The sequence below is a fragment of the Pararge aegeria genome, chromosome 19, assembly GCF_905163445.1.
Source record: "Pararge aegeria chromosome 19, ilParAegt1.1, whole genome shotgun sequence".
In the NCBI taxonomy this organism is placed as follows: Eukaryota; Metazoa; Arthropoda; class Insecta; order Lepidoptera; family Nymphalidae; genus Pararge; species Pararge aegeria.
Genome location: NC_053198.1, coordinates 8,202,676 through 8,215,279, shown reverse-complemented (window position 1 = coordinate 8,215,279; position 12,604 = coordinate 8,202,676). Strand labels below are relative to the sequence as shown.

Below are 12,604 nucleotides of genomic sequence, written 5' to 3'. Positions count from 1 at the left end.
CCTACAAAGGATGGGGCATATGGTGTCGTTCCTGGCGCTGGTTTTCTGAGGCAGATAGCGAGGATCTCTTTTTGGATTTGACCCTGGACGCTATTTGCCTCTGGTTGGGTCATGTCGCTTCTGGGCACTAGGGTGACGGCCACACTTAGGTGTGGTTGGGTCACTCTCGCGTAAGAGTCCCTTGTGCGCGTTTGTCTGTCTGTCCGTGGTCTTTTGTATTCTCCCCGGGGCGAGATGGTGTCGTCAAGCCTATCCCTTTTCAGGGACTGGCTTGTTGACGTTCCGGGGTTCCCACTCATGTCACCGGTCTCACCACTGCTCCGCCCTCTCCAGTACGCATTCGACCGGTGGGCGACAGGGTGTGTCCGGCGTTGAGCAGGAGTGTTGGTCGATGTTGGTTTTTGGGGCAAGTCACGATTGGATTCCGGTCGGGACACGCCCGCAGATGCGTCCGTGCCCTGTCCAGAGACGACAGTCGCCGCGGGTGGTTGACGGCCTTGATGTGGCTGTCTCCCTTCCCCACTTTGTCCGTACAAGCCTCTAGTCTGGTGATGGACTTCCGCGTGCGTGTTCCTACCGGGTTCCATCGTCTGCTCGTCAGTCTGCGTGGTTTGGGTTTGGGGTGTGTCAGTCCGTCTGTCTGTTTTCTTTTTCTTGATGATATACATACATCATGCAAAGAACGAGCTCTAGATCATGGAGTTTCAACAAGTGCAATATACAAACAATCGTAGTTTGCCATCTCTCAATGTCCCGAATTTAGCATTACACGTCTCTATTCTCAAAGACTTCTGGTACTTTGCCTTTCAATGTTAGCTTGTTGTAGTTTAATCTTCTTTAGTTGTTTGTTTTGTGCAATTGTAAGTTTGGTGTGATTTGTTGTTCAGTAGTTAGATTACCTACAGATTGTTGGTCGGGGTATTTGTACTTTAAAGTAACTTTGCTATGGTTAAAACGAAGCGCCATTGTATTTGCTTTTGTGGGAGTGAGATGCAAGTTGCAATCTTAGTGGTAAGGGATACTAGAGTATTTGGAGAACGCAAAGTTACTAATTTTAATATGCGATCTTTATTAACCGTATAAAAGTAGCTAAAGGCCAAAACATTACAAACGATACGATGTCGTATCGTATATTATTACGCTATGCGATGTAATGTTTAGGGAATCTACATCGTGCATGGTAAACAATCACGATACTATTTCAAATATAGGTACGATGCATCGCACGACGTCTTGTCGTTAAAACTGATGTGCAATCCTGCGCCAGTGCTTTATTTGTTGTGTATGTTTAATTTTATCTAAAGGATAGATGTACTATTCATATAATGACGGCCGACTGGCGCAGTGGGCAGCGACCCTGCTTTCTGAGTCCAAGGCCGTGGGTTCGATTCCCACAACTGGAAAATGTTTGTGTGATGAGCATAAGTGTTTTTCAGTGTCTGGGTGTTTATATGTATTTTCTAAGTATTTATTTATATATAATTCCTAAAAATATTCATCAGTCATCTTAGTACCCATAACACAAGCTACGCTTACTTTGGGGCTAGGTGGCGATGTGTGTATTGTCTTAGTATATTTATTTATTTATTTATTTATTTATTTAATTACTGGAGGAGCATAACATATGGTATAACAGAAGAAGCCTTATATGATGCAATAAACAACATCGTATTGAAAAAGTCTTGCTGTGCATCATATCACGATACTACGTCGTTTTACTATTTTCTGCATTGCATTTACACATCACGACGTTGCAACGTGACTTAGGGTTAAAAATTTAACTTCGGATAACTTTAATAAAAAATAGAGAAAACCAAACAATTTGCATGCATCGCATGGTGATGATGATTAATTGTGGTGTTAATGTCCTTTATTAAATACAGAGCATAAAGTATGATGAAGAAATACGATTTTAGTGTTCTACCAACTAATACAATAATAACAAACTGCAAAATGGAATGGAAATTTAGAGAAATACTGACCACAAAATATATAAGTACAGAAGTTTGAGCACATGTAAAGGCATTCATATAGCAATCTAAAACACAGATAATAGAGAGTGCCGCGTTGTACGCTTTACGTAATTTTTGGAATTTGTTGTGACTGCGTTGAGTACGCAAATGACGTATACAACGAATAAGCTATTATATTACATTTACTGTGCATTGAATTGTTGTAGTATAATTTTATAAAAATTTAAGTTACGCTCGTAAAGTTGTCGATTAATTGTTTTGAAAATTTCGATTAATTGGTTTTATCGAAATAAGTGTAGATTAGATACTTTATTTCTAAGCTCTCACGGTTCATAGGGAATTTATATCAGACTGAGCCATATCGTCTGTGGGTTCGAGTAGGGCAAATGTAAATAAGTAATTATTTAAATGTTACTAATCATAAGATTGAATTGTAGATTTTATACGAGTAGTGGAAAGCTAATTGTTTTATATGGGACAGACCTAGCACTATGGTCGTGCTTAGGTTACTATAACCAAGTTAAACTGAAGTCGACCTTCTGTAGATACGTATTTTGTGTCATAACATACAAGAGTACGAGATAATTTCTTCTGTATACCCTTGTATTAAGAGTCAAATATTGGTAGAACATTGCGATACAAAACGCTATCATTCTTCCCAAATTGGTTTCACGGTTAAGATTAGATTACCCTTGCATACATTGAACGTAACGTGATTACATCAGTGCTGTGTTCAGATGGAGGTAAATGCGATATTTCGTACTAAATTCCTTCATATTGTTTTATCGGTCGCCTCTATCTCTTAATTATTGTGATTAGACCAAGTTAGTATTGTGTACGCATGGATTGTGTAAGTTATTGAATAATAATTATTAATGGTTTTATTTGTTTCTTTATACTAATATTGAATGATTTGTGAGAGAAACCTCTTAAAGTGATAGAAGTCGATTCATACTTCAGCAAATATAATTACGTACTATTTGTTTTGAAGCAGATAAAACAATAAGAAATAGCATATCAATCATACAAGTAACATACATGTAATATGTAAACTGTAAGTGTCGTATATTTTATTATGTGTTGCTTATGTAACCGTAAATATAATATATACTTATGAATAACTAATTATATATATAATACATATTTATAAGTAAAGGACAGAATTCCTTTTTATTTACATTTATAATAACTTTGTGTTTAATAAAATTAATCTTTCTGTAAAAAATTTTTTTTATAGTTACATACAGATTTTTTTTAATAGTGTTTACTAAATATATAAGTGGTAGACTACGACCTTAACCCATCTCATTCTGAGACCTGCCCTGAAGTGGGACGGTAATTATGAAATATATTAACCATCTGTGAAATATTATCTAAACGATGATGGAAACCGCATCACAATCTATTTAGAAGGAGTTAGCGGATAAACAGACAGACGCAGAGAGCGAAAAGGGAAGTGGCTTCATCTTTGTTTTACAACAATATTAAACTATTTTCCGGGCGGTTATTACGGATTATTTTGTAAGGGTCACCGCAGACTAACTAACGCAGTATATTTTTTGTATCTTTTCCTAATATGAATACCTGCAATATAGCGAAAAGGGAAGGGTTCATATTTATAAGTCTTTGTATATAAAAAAAAATTCTGGTTTTGTTTCCCCTTTGTATTTGTAAGGTTCAGCGCAGACTGACGTCTGACTGTATGTTAACACGACTGTATATGCGGTGGTGTTTTTAACGTCTTACTTGAAACTATCTTACTTAGTCCCTTTAAACTGTTTGATCTGAACTGACAAAATTGGGTGCAGTAATAATACATTATATTTTACCGATATCAATAATAATAATATTCCTACAATTTCCAATAATTTAACTAATCAAATAATTAGTTATTCTTTTGGGTTAAATATGTTATATAAGTGTGATAAACTTTTCCGTAAACTGTGGTTAACCCGTTCTCAGTTACGCTACGCTATCCTACATCTAAGATATTAGACTTCACTTACCAGACTAGAAAAAAACGAGTATTTTTCTTTATTTGCGCCTATTCAATCAGTCTGCGCTGAGCCTAATGGCAAATACATCATACTCAAGCACTTTATTATAGTGCAACAAATTTATGATAATCTATAACGCAGTTTGCGTTGATCCTAATGAGTGTGTGTTTGTGTTTACAGCAACGCAACCTGAAGCAAAAGTTCGCGGCGCTGCTGAGGCGGTTCCGCGTTCCCGAGGAGATGGGGGAGCGTGACGCCGCAAGGGACACCCACCATGCTCAAAGGGACATTGACGAGCTATTTCATGTACATATACATACTTTTTTATGTTTGGTTATTCCAACTTAAATTACGTCCATAAATTACGTGAGGTTTTTTTTAAATTCTCTGTTTCTCCCGCCTGGTGAGATGTCTTAAGATTTTATTCAACCCCCTCCCCCATCCCCCAATCTCACGTGAGATTTTTCAAAATGTGGGTTTCTTTCGAAAACGCGTTGGATTGTTATTGTAAAAACAAAAAAAAGATTGCCCCTCCCCCCTTAAACATCTCACGTATTTTATGAACACCCCCTTACTTGTGATGATGATCGTTATGATCGTTAAAGGCAATCACCCACCAATCTTCATTCGAGTAGCAGGGTGGGTGGCTCTTTGCTCTAAACCATCTTTCCTATGAGAGCTATGGGGCGTTAATAAGCTGATGATGATGCACAATGCTTATGAGTTTATACTAATCAAGCGGACTTCACTTTGGGCTGCATCTTCACTAACGTGCTGGCCACGAGACCAACAATCTTGACTGATTGATGTGTGATGGTATTCCAGACAGGTGGTCTCAACGTGATCTCTAAAGCACGGGAATCAACAATGCCAATTTCCTAACTCCTAAAAATACTAAATTCGGAAATCGAACCTTTCATCTCGTGATCATACTCAGCAGTGGCGAGAAAATAAGGAAAATCTCTAGTACGAGCTATAAATACTTAAAAGTAGGGGTTTTTTAACCTGTACAATGCCTATCCTTAAGTTTTTTATAACTCGTACTGGAGATTTTCTTCATTTTATATCATCAGCATACCCTGTGCATACCGTCTATGCACGCCACTGATACCCAGTACCAGTTACCCAGACAAACAAGTCAGATATACTACATTACCTTTAGTATAAGGTAAGTAAGGTAGCGCCCCGCACGACACCCCCCGGTAGTGGAGGGGTGGTGACAACAGTATTCTGATCTGCCGTAACCACACGGCCTTTAATTATCTTTTAGGTATTAGGTATTAGGTTTCTGCTAGGCAACCGCGCCCCGTTTTAGGCTGGTTATTATCCCTTCCCTATCCCTATCCCTATCCCTACTTCCCTACTTCCCTACTAATATTATAAATGTCAAAGTAAGTTTGTTTGTTACGCTTTCACGCAAAAACTACTTAACCGACCTTCATGAAACTTTGTACACATATTCTTGGAAGTGTTAGAAGTAATATAGGATACTTTTAATCCCGACATTAAGCTCGGTTCCTTTGGGAGAGGGGATGAGTGTTAACTCCGACATACATAACTCCGACAAATTATAACTGATTTAAATAATTATGTTTGTACTATAGAGGTTATAATATGTGTTTAATATTGCCCAAACTGTGGTTGGAGATAGACGACAGAACTCCTCAGTGGACAGCAGCAAACCCCTTATTTAAGGCTTAGCGATACTGAATACTTTAATTTTTTTTAAATCAACAATTAAATTTAATGCCACATCAAAAAACAAAATCAAACACAGACGAAGTCGCGGGCAACAGCTAGTAATATATATTATATGATACTGGTTTCTATATGAAAAGAAGCTTATCTTTATTATTTTTAATTTAGGAATTAGAATCGCTGTCATGCGGTGAAGGCGAGGACTCTGGGCCGGATCAGATGGATACGATCAGCATAGGCTCCACGCCAAAACCCTCGCTGCGACCCTTCTTCAGCAGCTCACGAAGCCTGGCCAACCAGGAACACCATCGACATTCCAACGGTGTGTTAAACTCTATATGAACATGGAAAATTTAATGGGAAAATATAACTTAATCTCAAAGACCATTAAATAATCGTACACACGTATTCAAATAGGGTACAAACTTTGCCTAATTATTTTATTGAAGTTATCAAGTTGACAAATGAAACTGTTTGTATCCTCTTTGGAGACACTTGGGGATACTATTCATTTTGAACTGTGTAATCGCTTTCCTACTCATCCTTAATGACAGGTTTACAATTTTAAACGGTTCCTAAAACTTAAGTTGACTGAGTTTGTTTTTTATGACATTTAAAGCGTAATGACGCACAATAAAATTGAGGTGTAAAGTTTGATATTACTTAAAACATGAATAATGATATAAAATGAAGAAAATCTCCAGTACGAGTTATAAAAAACTTAAGGATAGGCATTGTAAGAGTCATAAAAAGCCTACCTTTTTGTATTTATAACTCGTACTGGAGATTTCCTCATTGTATATCATCTGCATACACTGTGCATACCCTCTACGCACGTAACTGTATGAGAAAGTTATGGTTGAGAGTATTACCTTGCAAGAATCAATGGCATTTTGAGTATGGAAACTACAAAGAGTAATCTGGGCGATAAGATCTTTGTTATTCATAAATTGACCCTGTATTTCAGTGTTCCTTTCAATGATGTGTTACTTGTGTAAAGAATAGGGTAGTACTCAACATATGTCTTTGTAACAAGATGTAATAGGTTGATTTAACTCTTTAAGTTAAAGATTTCAGACACTCGCGAACTATGATTGTTGTTAATCAGCGAACACGTACAAAGGGTTAAGTATTGGTTAAGGAACAGTTCAGGGCCGAGTACCAATGCCTCATCCAAGTTCAAGTATTTTAAAAGCAAATTAAACATACTCGTGTAAACAAAGTTTTAAACATTTATGTCGATGTCATGCTAGTTAGATTTTATACTAGTTTTGCCAGCGGTTTTTTCTGTTGTCTATATACTTAGATATTTTTTAATCAAAACGTTATTTTGAAAGTTCTCTGTCGTTTTAAATAGGCAATAATTAGTTAAAATTAAACTATGTATTGAGATTTAAATGTGGTATAATACTTTGAGTTACAGGATAAGACTCTCCCTGCTAAATTTCATCAAAATTGGTACAGCGGTTACACTGTGTATTGGCAACAAATAAACAAAAGCAACAACAACAAGTAAAAAAATACTATAAAAGTAAGAATCCAATGATCGAAACAACCGTTTTTGTTTGCTATTTGAAATTAAAATTATTAATTATATTCACGTCGCTTTGAATTTTAAATTAATTCATTGATCGTATGTAACATAATCTAGAATTACTATTCTAATAGGAATGTAAAACAATGCGTTTATATCTGATTTAAATATAACAATTAGAGTAATTTTTAAACGCCTGTAATTAATGTATATTTAAATACAATGTAACTTTTCATTTCTTGCTTTTAATTGAAGAGAAAATTTATATGGATAATTAAATAACCACTATCTCCTATGACCGTGGAGGCCTATGTCCAGAAGTGGGACGCTATTTAGGCTGATAATAATTAGTAATTATTTTTATTATTAATTGAGTTATAAAGTTTTAACTACCGTATCACTACGAGTACCGGGTAGTTACTAGATAAAAAATATATATATTAGTAAATGCTTATCAAAAGAAACGTGGACCATGCTTATTAATTCACGTGTTCTTGGTAATTCACCTAGAAAAAAATATATACCCATTTAATATTTAAGATGGTCTTAACATTTGACTTGCTAGAATTCTGCCGACTTGATACCAATCCGTCCGGGTTTAGAGAAATTCTAAGAGATCGGATGAACATAAATAAATTGCTATAACTTCATAGCTAATTATGTATTTTTTAACCATGAGAAAGTGCAAAAATAATTTAACAATTTTTTCACACTACTCATTATGTTCGATTAAAAATTTGGCGGAATCAAAACTTTTTTTTTAAGGTGAATAATTTATCGATCGTCGATGCACAGACAAACAATTGTGTGGCTTGTTTTCATTTGCCTAGTACATAATATTTTATAGAGTTTAAACATTATGTCATGATTTTTGCATCTGTGTGAGTGTAGACCGCAGAATAAAATATAATTAATATATATACACTGGTTCTTAACGTCATTACAAAAAGTCCTTATTATTCCAACTACTCACACACATGTAAAGTTTTGAGTCAACCGTTATCACAGTACGAGATTGCGCATCTTCTAAGCTCGGTTGTTTCAGAGTATCGAAACATAACATCAATGTAAAATTGACCTAATTCCTTTGTTTTTCAAAGTTCGAGTTCTTTTCATACCGTATGTATGCAGAAGAACTGCGCTCCTAGCGGGTATTTTGTGAAATAATAATCTGACTAGAATGTACGTCTTCAAAATGTACAAACTCTAAGGTCCATTTTGCTCTGATTTTTTAGCCCAATTTTCTATATTTATTCTATATCATAATTTATTACTTAGCGACGTTTTTATTGTATTACTTGTATAACAACGTCGCTAAGCAACCGATCGACAGATAGATTAAATTAAGAAAACTGACGATAGTTCCTCGATACACGAAAAACATCCATAACCGCGAGATGGGCAATCCGGTTCTCAACGTAACTTTAGCCTAGAAACTCACCTGCGAAATGGGTCATGGTGACAAAAAAGCAGTAGAAATTGGTTGATTGTACTGCAAAATGAATGTTTCTATTTTGCATTGGAGACAATATGTCTTTTTCATTTCATTTTATGTAAACAAACTATTGTCACGTGCCAAAAAATCTCTTTTGGGGTTCTAGCTTAAAATATTGTTGCAACAACTTAATTGTGTGTTTATGTTTTGTTTGTACCGCTGCCTGTGTGAATAGTTTAGTGCATGTTCGGGCCGGGCGGAGTTTTACTGCAGAATGAAGACACACATTTGAAGACAGACACACACACTTATAAGTTATAACAAATTAAATTAATATATGTAACTACTAGATATACAAAATATAAAATATAACAGAATTTACGCGTTTAAAAATATTGAATATAAACTTGTAATATGTAAGTACTTAATTATTAAAAATACGATATTCCGTCACTTTTATCTTATTTTAGACGTTACGCACACACATATTGGCTTTTTCACTAGCAGAAAATAATTACCAATTCCTCCAATATTAATTATTTGTCATAATCTTAAGTAACTTTTGTACTTTACCTGAATGTCGATTGCACATTTTTCATGCATATCGTATGAGCATATAGCACGCATCATAAAAATACTATGCCAGAAAAAGTTTGAATACATTTAACGTTCATACACAATCACGAACATAACAAACCGTACATCCATAAAATGTAATCCACATAAAACGTCACCGTCGCTTAATAAACTACACCAAAAAAATTTCCTTAATTCTAAGATTTTTGTCTAGATAAACATATAATATATAGCATATATATATATATATATATATATATATATATAAAGGTGTAGTAAAATTTAACGCACATTTAAACGCACGCCTCGCCGCGAAAAGTTTTTAAAAGAAATATATTCTATCGCTTTACGAATAGTCATTGGAATTGACACGGTGTAGTTTGTTGCGTGACGCCATATACGCCCTCTCCCCTCCCCCCGGCCCGCTCAGTAACGGCCCCGCATGCGCAGTGACTCGGCACGCCAGCCTCGCGTCGACCGCAGAGCTGCGCCCACGCGACCGTCCGGCTGCGTCGCTCACAGGTATTACATGCGTTCATTGATAATACCTGCCCAAATGTTGTCGGCTGACTTTATTCAAATGCTTCATTAGATATCCAGGTTTTTTCGAGTATGAAAACAACGTAACATCAGTGGGATATGAAACTTATCCATCTTGTTTTAAGGCTTATTTAAGACTGTCCGTACAGATTTAAATAACTTTTCGGCGGTAGAATTTGCGGCCCTAAAACATGTAGAATTAGATCCATTTAACTAAAACTTTGTCGTGTTTTGATACTTGAATATAGAATTTAAGAAAACCTATTACCTACTAAATTCGGTCGGGTTTAACAGGTGAAGAATATTTATATTTCTTCCGTTATCTCAAGTTACAGCTTCCTATTATTGATGAGAGAGATTATAGGATTTTTCGATGTCGATTATAATTCAGATCTAATCATGCTTTGAAAGTAGTTCTGATCTATTTTTTCTATAAATCAAAACAGATAAATAGTCTCATTTACTAAATTTTTGGTCGCAAAAAGTCAGTCGACAATTTCTCGATCTACGATTCTTATGCACTTGTAAAATTAATTATGAACAGAAATCGCATTTCATTTAACTAACAGTTTGAAACTATAATCAATAATAATTTAGCACATAAGTAAAACATATCAGAACCAGCAATCAAGTACAAAATAGATAATCTAATAACTGTTTTGAGCTTGATGGATTCAATGGCTTTGGTATTTTCATACTTAATTACAGATGCATTTGGATGAAATGATATGATGAATAAAAATAAGAAGAGTATGCAAAACATCGTATATTAAAATTGATTTATGTAATAAGGCGCAGGACAAACGTGGACACTTTGCAATTGACAAGGGACATATTCAGACGGTAGTAGTAACAAATTATTTTTTTATCTTTAAATTCATACGCAGACGTAGGCGGCCATTATGGTCAATCCATAGATAACAAGCTAATACCTGGCACAAGGTTCATCGACAAATCGTCATACACTAATAGTTTCATTCGTCTATAAACGTGTAAACAAGTGGAAACACGGTTGAACACTACATAACTTCAGTTTTTTTTTATGAAATAATAGGTTTTGAAGGTCGCTAGGCCGATGTTAAACAAAACGAAACTATTTCGTAGAGAAAATATGCATTTAAGGAATAAATCCATAATCGTACTAATTGTTTCGAAGAAATAAATTGTTCTTTATTAAAAATTCCTTTGAAACGGATCCAGCTGGTCTGACTCGTTCCCCTTTAGATGTCGTCCAAATGCAGTTTGCGATGGTAAGTTGTAGCGACTCGGTATATACAAATTTGATATAGAATTCTTAAATCATGAATTGATTGTCCATATCAAATGTTGTTATGTGCAAGCGTACACTTGGATTATAGCCGTGGCTAAACACTGAAATATCATGATTTCCGGTGTTGATATCCCGAGTCGTTTAAAAGCGTGACTACGTTTGTCCTAAGTCCTTCTGTAACTAACCGCATAAACATAGAGAGCTTATGTCTGTTTTCATTTTTATTTTTTCATTTATTTTCTCTTAGCTTTTGGTTTTTTCAGCTTCGCAAAAACTATGAACTATTTTAATTTGACTATAACTAAATATTCTTTACCTACTTCTTACTTCTATATTTTATTGTTCTACTTCTTATAATTGTCTAGGAAAACATTGTTTCTAAGAGAAACAGAAAGCAATCCGTGTTAAGAAACCGCATTTATGCAAAGTATAACTTAAGCGAGTTATGTTCATCATATACCAGGAATAAATTTCAGACCAAAGCAAAAGCGTACTTTAAATGATACAAATTTAAGTTTCTTAAGACAATTCACTGTCGAATAAGTGAAACTTCACGTACAACTCGCGGGGGACGCAACAATTCAAAATCGGAACTCGAAACATTGCACCATTAGGTCAGATTGATTTTTCTTGGGAAAAAAAATAAGCTTTTTTCACTCTCCGGCTCTTTAATTATCTCTGGATCACATCATTATCTGGATACATCGTTTCGCTATCGAAGGACACACCAATAAACACACATTCGAATATACTAGCTTTATTAGTAAAATGCATTCGATATTTTGCGCGCGCCATCGAGCAGATCACGAAACAAGAAGTCCAATCTGAACGTGAGGTGTGAACTGTCATGTGAAAACTTCAGATAGAACTACCTATTTTAAAAGAAATAACCCTTTGAGTTGTATCTGAACTCCCACTTAATCGAATACATAAAAATAATAACATTACAGATTTTTTTCTGAATTTAGAATAATTTATTAAACGTTATAATATGAATTATCAGAATCAGAAGTCATACGCAGCTCGGCAGGCGACGAGCGCGGTAGCGAAGGTAATAGCGACGGGGATGCCACCCTCGACGCTGCCGTCTCCGGAGCCTCTGTATCTAGTTCACCTCCAAATGAAACTAAGGTATACTCTAAGGTATTATACCCACATTAAATTATTATTGTTAAATGACTTAAGTGTTGATACTATTAAGTGGTCGTAGTTAAACGGAAATGAGTTCTGAGACATTTTATTTAAAGAAATGAACAAAAATACAACCATATTATTTTATTGGTTAGCTACTGTTATTGAATAATAAAATTACATAATTCTGATACACTTTACATTGTGTTGGTTTATTATACCCAACTAGTTTTAACCCGCGGCTTCGCTCGCGTGGTAATTTTAAGATCCTTGCCAGGAGGAATAGGACACGGATCATAAATACAGAACAGTGCTTTATTTCAGGACGCTTGTGTCTACTTTATTCTGCGTCCTTTCAACTATTTCTATGCCAAAAATAAAGTCGTTTGGTTACTTTGTAGGATGTGAATGAAGGACGATTTTACATATTTTTTTTAATGTTCCTTTAAA

At 35.2% G+C, this 12,604-nt stretch overlaps 1 protein-coding gene across 6 annotated transcripts in view; it reads left to right on the top strand.

The window, feature by feature from the left end:
• The window catches only part of LOC120632002 (phosphofurin acidic cluster sorting protein 1), a 155,144-nt gene that overhangs the window by 126,415 nt on the left and 16,125 nt on the right, over window positions 1-12,604 (top strand). For 2 of the 6 annotated variants that reach the window (XM_039901740.1, XM_039901736.1), the window contains 4 exons: window positions 4,151-4,276; window positions 5,837-5,990; window positions 9,664-9,735; window positions 12,027-12,154. In XM_039901740.1, coding sequence (XP_039757674.1) covers window positions 4,151-4,276; window positions 5,837-5,990; window positions 9,664-9,735; window positions 12,027-12,154 — 480 coding nt within the window. Of the gene's footprint in view, window positions 1-4,150; window positions 4,277-5,836; window positions 5,991-9,663; window positions 9,736-12,026; window positions 12,167-12,604 lie in introns of all 6 variants that reach the window. The other 4 variants (XM_039901739.1, XM_039901735.1, XM_039901738.1 and 1 more) reach the window with 3 other exon arrangements.